Source organism: Monodon monoceros, unplaced genomic scaffold (genome assembly GCF_005190385.1).
Source record: "Monodon monoceros isolate NGI ecotype Baffin Bay Population unplaced genomic scaffold, NGI_Narwhal_1 Super_Scaffold_18, whole genome shotgun sequence".
NCBI classification, from domain to species: domain Eukaryota; kingdom Metazoa; phylum Chordata; class Mammalia; order Artiodactyla; family Monodontidae; genus Monodon; species Monodon monoceros.
The window spans coordinates 83658808-83669860 of NW_021703774.1; the positions used below are offsets into that span (position 1 = coordinate 83658808).

The 11053-nt window shown below is 35.4% G+C and overlaps 1 protein-coding gene across 1 annotated transcript in view; it reads right to left on the reverse strand.

Moving 5' to 3' along the window:
* Positions 1-2890: 2890 nt before the first annotated feature.
* ATP5PB (ATP synthase peripheral stalk-membrane subunit b) overlaps positions 2891-11053 on the reverse strand; it is a 14581-nt gene continuing 6418 nt past the window's right edge. The window contains exons 4-7 of the mRNA XM_029229028.1: positions 9884-10047; positions 9370-9495; positions 4402-4581; positions 2891-3308 (exon numbers count right to left, since the gene is read on the reverse strand). Of these exons, the coding sequence (XP_029084861.1) occupies positions 3231-3308; positions 4402-4581; positions 9370-9495; positions 9884-10047 (548 nt within the window). The 3' untranslated portion in view covers positions 2891-3230. The remainder of the gene's footprint in view (positions 3309-4401; positions 4582-9369; positions 9496-9883; positions 10048-11053) is intronic.

Here is an 11053-nt window from a genome sequence, read left to right on the forward strand (position 1 = left end):
AGTGTTTTTAGCTTTAGGTGTACAGCAGTGAATCAGTTATACATATACATATAGCCACTCGTTTTAGGTTCTTTTCTCATATAGGCCATTACAAAGTATTGAGTAGAGTTCCCCATGCTATATAGTAGGTTCTTATTAGTTATCTATTTTATATATAGTAGTGCGTGTATATCAATCCCAACCTCCCAATTTATCCCCCCCCCCACACTTTCCCCCTGGGTAACCATGAGTTTGTTTTCTGCATCTGTGACTTTATTTCTGTTTTGTAAATAGGTTCATTTGTACCATTTTTTTAATTCCACATATAAGCGATATCATGTATTTGTCTTTGTCTGACTTACTTCACTCAGTATGACAATCTCTAGGGCCCTCCGGTGCTTTAATATTTTTAAGATATGTTTTATATTTCACCCAGATGCGAAAAATTTCTTCAGTAGGAGAGTTGGTCTGAATTACCTAGTCCACCATTACTGGAAGCAAATGTTACAGGATTTTGCATCTTAATTGCATTTAACCTCAGCAACAAAGTTGCAGGAATCTGAATCTTAATTTTCTTACTCCAACAAACAGAAAATTTACTTTTAAGCCAGGTACGTTTTATAATCTTAATAAAGAATAGAAAGTCTTTAGAATAAATCTTACAAAAAAAGGTACAGGACCTTAACAGAGAACATTAAAAATTTTAATGAAAAACACTATGACCCAATAAATGGAAGCATAATCCCTAATTTAATTACTTCCCCTGGTGTCATTTATAATGTCCTTCTATCTCCTGCATTTCCTGGAAACTGGAATTTACATCTTAAGTCCTGAGAGATTCAGGTTAAATACGTCTGGCTAGATTACATCACAGGTGATACTGTCTACTTCATATTTCAGCAGATCAGGAAAGATATCTGGTTATTCCACCATGAATGATGCTAAGAATAGCCAGTGAATTAGGTAACTGACCACTTGATGGAATGATCTTCAGATTCTTATTAGTTATCATGGATTAGAAATTATTTTTACGGTCATTACAAAATTTATGACAAAAGAACCCAACATTCCCCTTTTATCATTGACAAATGTAATCCATTTCTTTTGCTAATACAAAAATACTTCAAATCAATTGAACTTTTTCATACCATACATTTAAAAATTAACTGTGATACTCTTGAGACTGCACAACCAATTACCATGCAGCCAATTTGTACATACCAAACCACATCCACCACATAGAAATGAATTTCTGGTATTCTGAAGGTAGAGATTTGGGGCTGTAGTCTGGAGTTTCGCCTCTAGGAAACCTGCTCAGCTTATTACCTCCTTTTCATTCCTGACTGGCTTCACTTTGCGTTGTGATACCATGCTCCTCGGGCACAGGTAAACAAACTCCTCCAGCACATCCTTGTCCAAAAGGAGCAGCATATGCTCTACAGCTGGCTGCAACAGTAAAGTCCAGGTGTCAGAGCATCGTGTTGGCTATCCATACAAACATGTTGTAAGTGTTGCTGTGAGTACAGGATGTCATTCATCTGGCTCCCTGGTTCTGGGGACTATGGGGCACACTGTCAGTCCCTGCTTGGATCTGATAGCCTTATGAGGAGACCCAGATGAAACTGTTCTCATTATGAAGTGACTGGCCAGAGGACTTTAACAGCCTCATGCCTAGCCTAGCTGTCTTTGCGAATGCAAAGAAGCAACTTTGTGGCTTATACGTACTAATCTGTTAACTCACCAATTGTAGCTGGGCCTATAACTTCCCAACCCTTCCCTGGGTCATCCTTCAGTTTCTCTAACCTTTGGACCAGGTGTGTGAGGAAAGGCTTGGGGTTCTGCAGGACAATCATACCATGAAGATCTGAGGTAATAAAAACTGACAAGGGTTTCAGTCCGTGCTTGTGATTTCCACTTGTTCCTACCCGCTCCCATTTCACATCCACCTTCCCTTCTTAAATGCCTGCTCCATGCACGTCAAGCTCCTTCATCAGAAACAAAGATTAAGAGCTTACAGAGATTGCTTAACCAGCTCCCATGACAGCATAAAGTCAAATCCCTTACCTATAAACATATATCCTAGTAGCTCTGCTTCTCTGACTGAATGCTGACTTGATAGTTATGTACAAGGAAACTGATGAGGTTATTGAGACTACCTAAAATGGTGCTTGTCATTTCACTCTCAAAACACCTAAAATCTGTACTGTATCACATATTCTTACTGCCTTTCCAGTAGATATTTAACTCCCTGAGGTAGGAACTTTTTATCTCTGTATGACCAGTGCAGGATTGTGCTTAGCACAGCAATTCTTTGTTTAACGAATAATTTGGAACACCTCTGCTGACCCTATCAAAATCTCCTTTAAGTAACATCTTAATAATGATATCAGTCTGATTTCTATATAAGATGAATACATTAGCCATCAATAAATAAATACTGACTTAAATGATTGTTATATCATTAAAACCTCAGGAAGTCAATGAAAATGGCAATTATCCATATGGTACGTATTTTCAAGTATTTCCTATTATGTAAGTTATCCCTCTGTTTACAAGTAAATCCTTATACAAGTATGAGAGAATTAACTACAGACAAACCAACGGAAGGGCAGAACCTTCTAACTATCCGCTGGATTCTTCAGAGTGATTTTATGACACATTGAGTCCATAATACTTTCTGTTGACATACTACTAAAATGAAAATAAAGTCAATGATATAATTTGATATACAAGATTCCCTTTAGTTATTTTAAGCATACTGAAAAGTTTTAAATTCTCCATAACCTGTCAGCAAGAAATAGCTTACCACTAAGTTTTATAAACAATATTATCAGCTCAATGACATCTTTAATTTTTACCCATATAATAAATGTTGAAATAACATTTCAGAAAATTATGCATCTTGAAAAACTTTGTTTCAACGGTCACTTTATTGTAAGATGGCTGAATTAATTCAAATTTAAACTCTAACTTGACAATTTTTAGTCAGGTACCAAACTTTATTCAAAGCAAACTGCTTATTCAGAAGTGATCATGGAACAACTCAAAATGCAGAGCAAGAAGGATGAGAGAAACATCTTACTGGCCAATAGATTGTTTTAATTCTCTCATTATATGAAACTCAAACTTTTCATTTTTAGGAAAGGGAAACTAACTTCAGTATAGAGCAATACAGAAAGATTTTGTCACATAGACTAGTTTCCATTTAGTCAGTCAACTGTTTCTAGCTGTCTCAATTGGGACAGGTGCATTTACAGAGCTGGCTGTGATTGAGCCTTCTTTGCAAGCAGCTTTAGATCTGCAATGCACTTGGCAATTGTCTCCTTCTCCTGTGATAAGGAAAGAGAAAGCTGGTTAGAACTTTTCAAATCATGGAAGGGTATAAACACTGTAATTCTAAAGGATACCTCCTATAAGAGGTTCCTCGGAATCTCAAGATGGATTACTGGCTTAATATGATAGACTACAAAAAATTCTTTAATTATTTAACATGGGGGAGATGCAAAATTTATTTTAAGCAAATGGAGGGAATTTAAAGTCCCCTGGCTCATAGCTTTCATGAGTGAAACCTGTTTAGAGGTTGAAGCTAGATACTCCTGTAACCATGTGCCACTGATGTTAGGTTTTACAGCTAACAGCTGCTTGAAAAAGACCAACCTAACAAACATTAGTAATAGAGAAATGTTAAGAAAGAACAAAAATAACTTCTAGTCTCTTTTGTATACTTTTGTCTTTTCAAGTTTCTTAAATAACACTTTTATGTAAAAGACAGTTTATTTTAAAAAACCCAAGGCATTAAATGTTGACAGACCCTGTTTTTCTAGTCCTGCATGGTTATGCAGAAAATGATCAGAAATGCCTAAGTATACTATAAATCTAGGAAAGAAGAAATAAAGTCAAAAGTAAATAAAGAACATAAAATTTAAAAAGGAAATCACATTTAGGTAAAAAATAGAAAACATTTCTGTTCAAGACCAATGAATTAAGTGGCTGGGAAGAGGAAATGGCATGGAATGGAAATCATGGAATTATTCAGAAAATGGAAGAGGCTCAGAAGTAGACTTGTCCAGCCTCTGTTTTACAGAGAAATGAAATATGTTGCTTAATATTTCCCAAATGTTGGTACTTGAACATACGTCTGTTCAACGAGTGTTCTCAACCATCTTTCCACTCTTCTTTTTTTTTTTTTTCTTTTTTTTTTCCCACTCTTCTTGATCCATGAGGTGAGAGACTCTTTGGAAGCCAAACTTTGAGGAGGGAGGCAACCTACCAAGGCAGTTGTACAGCATCTTCTAGGTTACCACTAACCAGAAAAGTGAACCAGGACCACCCCAATGTCTCTAGGCTAAAGACTCCTTACCAGCTATTTTTATCCTGTCAGAGATATCAATACAACTCCAGAAGCTTCAAAACATCATGTACCTGCTGCACAGAGATGCTCTGTACCACGTTCTTCTCCACCCAGTTTATCATGTGCTCTTGTTCCTTCTGACGTGTCATATTCTGCACAGAGATGTGATAGTCCAGGCGATTCTTTACCTCCTTGTATACTCTATGCAGTCGTTCCCGGTAAGCAACTTCCAAAGCCATGGCAATGTTATTCTGAAGAAAATTAACAAGTGATGAAAACTGTTTGCACAGTTAAAGGATCACTTCCATTCTGAGGATTCTGCCCATTAGAATACCCATCATTACCTGTATTTTATGCAAAATTCATTTGTTTAATATGAATAGGTAACGCATGCATGTGGTAGAAAAATTCTAACAGCATATAGTAAAAATATATTTAAAAGTATATGCAGTAAAAAATAAGTCTCCTCCAGCCCCTCCATAGGCTACCATCTTCCTCTATTTCTTGTATTCTCTCCCAGAAATATTTAATAAACAAAACATAGGCATATGTACACACACGAACATCACTTTTACTGATTATGACACAAAAACCCACCTTGATTTTAAAAGTTACATTGGATTCTACTATTTTGGTGTCTCATAATCCATAATTTATTTAAGCTCTATTAATAGATTAGGTTGCTTCCAATTCTTTAACAAATAATGCTGCTGCGTATATTGTATGTGTCTTTGCACTTATGTGTGGATACTTGCTGGGTCAAATAATAGCTAATAACTGTTGAGTACCTACTATGTTCTAAACACTGTGTGTCAATTCAATTAAATCTTAAAATCACACCATGGGATAGTTACTATTATTATACTCATTTTACAGTGAGGAAGAAACAGAGGCAGATGCTAAGGAATTTGTCCAAGGTTATAGAGCAAATGAACTGTGAAGCCAAGACCTGACTACAAGGAGTCAGGCTACAAAGCCCAGGCTCTTAAAGATCCATTTTAACTTGTGATTAACACTGTCCAATTTCACAGAAAAGTTGTACTGCTTCATACTCTCACCAGCAACACAAATGCTTGTTACTCTAAACCCTGGCCAATGGTGTTTATAAAACATTTTACTCTCGACTATTCTGATAAGCAGAAAAAAATATCAATTTAATTGTCATTATCTAAGGAGAAAATTTACATATTTAGAAACCATTTACATTTACTTACATTTTTATAAATTGTGCATGTCCTACACCTAGTTTTCTACTGGGATGTTGGTCTATCCTAAGGTAACTACCCTTTTGTGTCATATGGAATGCATGTGTTCTTCCTAGTTCGTCTCTTAACTTTGTTTATGGTAACTTCTACATGTAAAACTTAAATTTTTAATGAGATCAACTTAATTTTTCCTCTTATAGTTCCTGGATTTTTAAAAATTGAAGTATAACTGACATACAATATTACATTAATTTCAGGCATACAAACACAATGATTCGGTATTTGTGTATATTGTGAAATGATCACCACAATGGGTCTAGTTAACATACGTCACCACACAAGTTTCTGCATTTTGTTGTCTTTATTAGAAAGGCTTTGCCATTCCAAGGGTATTGTTTTTCATGTTCTCTTTTTCTACTTTTATGGTTTCATTTCTTATCTAAAGATCTTTAATTCATCTTAAATTTGTTTTGGTATAAGGCAAAAAGTAGGAAAACAACTCTGTACCTACAAAGATACCCGTCTGTCTTTCCCCTCTAAGATGAAAATGTCACCGATCTAAACTACCTTATGAGTTTAGGTCTATCTCTAGACCCTCTCTCTCAAGTGCTGTGCCAACCTGACTTTCTATTCATGTAGTGTGCCAAGCTATTTATTTAAAGTTCCTTTACAATTTTGAGCTTTAATATTTGGAAGGACTGTTCACTACTTCTCTTTTTCAGAATACTCCTTAATATTTTTTACTTTTTCTAGTAATAATCAATTTGTTCAAGTCCCAACACCCCCTACTCCTAGTCTATTAGTATTTTCTTTCTAGGAATGTGTAAAATTTAGAGATTAAAGTAGGGAAAATTTGATATCCTTATATTATTGAGTCTAGGTTCTTAGAACCTTATACCTCACAAGCATTTCACATTTTTCAAAGTAAAAAGACTGTATATTTCTAGTTAAGTTACTCCTAGGTATCTCTTCCTAAATGGTTTACCTTTTTCTCTTATATTTTCTAACTAATATTTATATACAGAAGGCTACTGATTTTGTTTATTAGATATTAATTTTGTACCCAAATACCTTACTGAATTTGCTTATGGTTTTAAGAGTTACGTTGATTCTCTCAGCTTTCCGAGGTATATAATCAGGTAATCTATAAGTAAGGATACCTTTATGTTTTCTAATTTTTATACTTCTTATTTCTTTCTCTTCTCTAATATCAGCTACTACTGCCAGAATAACACTGAATTAGTAATGGTGACAGGTAATTGTCATCTTCTAGTCTGTAATGAGAATCCTTATAGGTCTGCCTGTTTTATATAAAGCCTTGAGATATTAATCTCAAGTAGGCCCTTAATACTTCTAGGTACATTTTTTTTTTTTTTAGTCCATTCACTCTGCTGTTCTTCTTTCTCCTGAAATCTCTAGTATATCTCCTTGACTACTTTCCTTTTCAACAAATGACCTACCTTCCTATTTCACTGAGAAAAAGGAAACAAAGAACTTCACAAACTTCTACCACCATATAAACCAATCTACCTGGACCCATACTCACATACTTTGCCTTCCTTTCTTTAACTATGGCTAAACTGTCTCTGCTCTTGAAGCCAACCCTTCCACCTGTGTATTCTAAACTCTCTGGCCTACTGAAGGACATTGCTCCAGCAAATTCCTCCCTACCCCCACCCCTTTCTTGCATCAATTTTTCTCTCTCTACTAACTTCTATCAGATGCTAACATGTAGTTATACTTTCCATCTTTTAAAAAATCTCCCTTGATTACTACATCCTACCTTCTGAGCTACTGAGTAATTTCTTTGCCCAATACAGTAAAACTCCTTCACAGTTTTGACAGTGATCTATACTCAGACTCCAATTTCTTTTCTTCCATTTTTTTTTTCCTTCAACTTACTCAAACAGCCCTTACCAAGGTCACCAACCTCCATGTTGCTAAATCCTATGCCAAACTCTTAGACCCTTACTACTTGACCATAAGTAGGGCAACTACAAATTAAAATAATCCTTGTTTCCTCCAGTTATTTTCCTTCATGTTCCAGTCTTACAGCTGTGCCTCTTGTAAGCTCATGATTCCCTCATCTCCAGTCTGGAATTCTCCCCAGTGATTCCAGACTCATATATCTAATGGTCTACCTAACAACTCTATTTGGCTAACTCACTGGCATTTCGAACCAATGCATACAAGATTGAAGGCTACTTTCAACAAGGCAATCAGAGTTGCCCTTCAAAACACGAGCAAGATCATATCACTCCTCTGCCTAAAAGATTCAGTGACTTTCTCTCTCATTCTGAGTACAAGTCAAAGTTCTCATAGAAGCCTATAAGACTTTACATGACCTAGCCCTTGGCCACTCTCTGCCTTGCTTCCTTTTACCTTCCTCCTCACTCATTCCACTTCAGCTACAGTGGCTTCCTTACTTTTCCTTGTCTATACCAAGCAAGCTTCCACGATTAGGGCCCTTGCAATTGTTCTTCCCTCTGCCTGGAATACTATTTCCTCAGAAATCCACACAGCCTGAACCATCACTTTGACAGGTCTCTATTCAAATATCCCATTAGAAGCCTTTCTAGCCTGCCTAATAAAAACAGTAACTCCCTCCTTCTAAAATCTCTTTTCCTTTAACATAAGTTCATTATTCTACATGTACTTCATACCAGTTGACATTCACATCTGCTTAATTAGTTTTCTCCTGTCCTTCTCTCAACCCCTGGCTAGGAGAGAGACCCCAGGAAGGCAGACTTTGTTTTGCTCTCTGCTGTATTCCCAGCACCTTGCCTTGACCAGTGCCCACATATAAAATATACCTATTAAATATTTCATAAATAAATAAAAATTTTAATGACTATCATTGGAATCTTATAAAAAAGCTACATCTTCAAAAGCCAGATTTTGTTTGTGCATACATAGTTTCTATGAGGCAGGAAGCATTTAGATTGTAACCTAAATCTGCACGGAAAGATATTTTAAAAATTTCTGAGGATTTCAAACATTTATGTGCTTAAGAATCTCTCAGGATCCTATTTAAAAAAAATACAGACTCTTGGATAGCTCCTAACAGAGGTTCTAATCTCACAGGTCTTGGAATGGGTCCAAATATTTGCATCAAAGATGACTGATGCACATGGTACCGAGACTACACTAGGAAATACTGGCCCAAACCCTTAATATTTCAGATACTTATTTTACCTTAGCACCTAATTTTTCATTTCATAGGTGTTTCTATACGTAAAATTTCAATATAAGCTCATCTCACTTTAAATATCAGGCAAAAAGTACTGGGCTCAAAGTAAATAACAACAAAATGCTTGAACACGTTCCTAAAGTTGTTTTAGAAACTAAATATTTTAGAATCTAATTATGCTTTGATCATAGTAAAAAGCTCTCCGGCCATCTGAATCTGCTTTGTGAATTTGGAACGTAAGGTATCAGATTTTCTTATAGCAAGTATGTTAAGTAAGACTTTCTTAGAGCGAGCATGTATGAAATGCACAGCATATATTTCACCTACTGTATTTTACAGTGAATGCCATTTTTTAATCTGCTATAACTTAATGAATTATTTTCCCTCTGTGTGGATTCAAAATATGTCCTTTTATACTTTTTACTCTTTCTAGTTTTAGAGTATAATTCTAGTTATTTTTCTACTTGATAGGTCCACTGTATAGTTAATAGCTGTAACTGCCATTTAGACCCCCACCCAAATATTCTCTTTTCTAAACAAAATATGCTCAACTTATCCAACTATTCCTCATAAGATTCTAATTTTTTGTGTTAAATGCACACAAATGAGTAACTTCACTTGCCTTAGAAAGTTCTGAAACCTACCCTCTGGACATCAAAAAGGTAATGGCGCTTTTGAACCAGTGCCTGATGTGACTTCTCCAGATCAATTGCATCTTGGATTTGTTTGATGGAAGCCTGTTTCACTTCTTCCAGTTCGGCAATTTTTTGCTGCAATTATGATATTTACAACAAAGATCAGTGGAAGTACCAAGGGTAATAAAAAAGTTTCATTTTATGCTTCCTCGAAGTCATACCCCTCATTTGTGAAAACACCCACACATAGGGAGAACTATACAAATCCTTGAAAAGAGTTGCCAAAAATAGCTATGCAGTATCTTGTTGAATGAACAAAACTATGGAAAAGCTGGAGAAAGTTTGGTAGATTTTTAAAACTTGATCTCAAGTTAGTAATAACATTAACACTTATAACTGAAATCATTATAATTAGATTCATTTCTATATGCTCTGCCCCTATCATTCATACCAAAAACATCACTTGATGGCTTTGACACGACTACTACGGTCTAAAATGGGAAATAAGGTTTATGGTTCTTACCTCATTGAGTTTATCAGCAAATTCACCAATAGAGGCACCATATTTTTTAACTACATAGATAAGCACCCCTATTACTGAAATGGCAGAGAAGGTCTCTGCAGTTATCACATATATTTCTTTGGAGAGTAAATATAAGATAAGCCCAGTTCCGAGCACGTAGGGTCCTAAAAGAAGAAAAAGTTATTTTATGATGGATATGCTATGTCTAAAAGGGGAAGACAGAGATACTTCCGTATTTAATTAGTTGAAGACAAAGTTAATAATGATTTTAAATAATCAGATTCAAAGACGGAACACTAGATGAGAACCAGTATGGTAGGGTTGCAAGAACGAGGATCTGGACCCATGGAAATCTGACTCTGCAACTTATAAAACACTGAGCAATATAGATGATCTCTGAGCTTAGTTTCCTTAACTGTAATATGGGAATAGTACCTTCCTCATAGGGTTGATGAAATTGAGAAATAATGTATATTAAGTATCTGGTACAATTGCTCAACAAACAGGAAGTATTTTATAAAGATGTCAGGTTACTTCCAGAAGTAATCTGTGCAGCAAAGTATACTATTTATTGAGTGGGGACACTGGTCAGAATAAAATTTATCCACTCTTGCCTATTTACTGAATAGGAACCTGACACTGGAAATAAGCAAACAAAACAGATACAACTATGAAGCATGTATGTAAAAGAACTAAATAACAGGATGCTCAACACCTGTAGTGTCTTATTATAATGCTTCAAATATAGTCATCTTTTTCTTTAACCAGGCCATGAATTCTGAAAGGACACAAACCATAAGGTACATTTCTTTAGGATTTTCCTCTATGCCTCATTAGATGCTAGGTAAGTTCAAAGCAGGTCTTTGGGGAAGCAGTTTACAATGTTTTTGAGCAATACACGTACCAAAGGATGTTAGGATGTACTATGAGAATAAAAGGGTTACATTCTCAAATATATTTTACCCAGTTTCCCATACAAAGTTTCAACAGTTCATTTTTTAAAAAAATTTGCCTTCAATGTATAAATTTTAAATGTGAATTGATAAGAAAGGCCTATCATATGTAGCATTTTTATCAGCTATGGAGGTCTGAGGAAATTAATGTTTCTTGAAATTTTAGTTACAGAAATGCTACCATAGGCCACTCCCTGGAGAGATTAAAAAAAAAAAA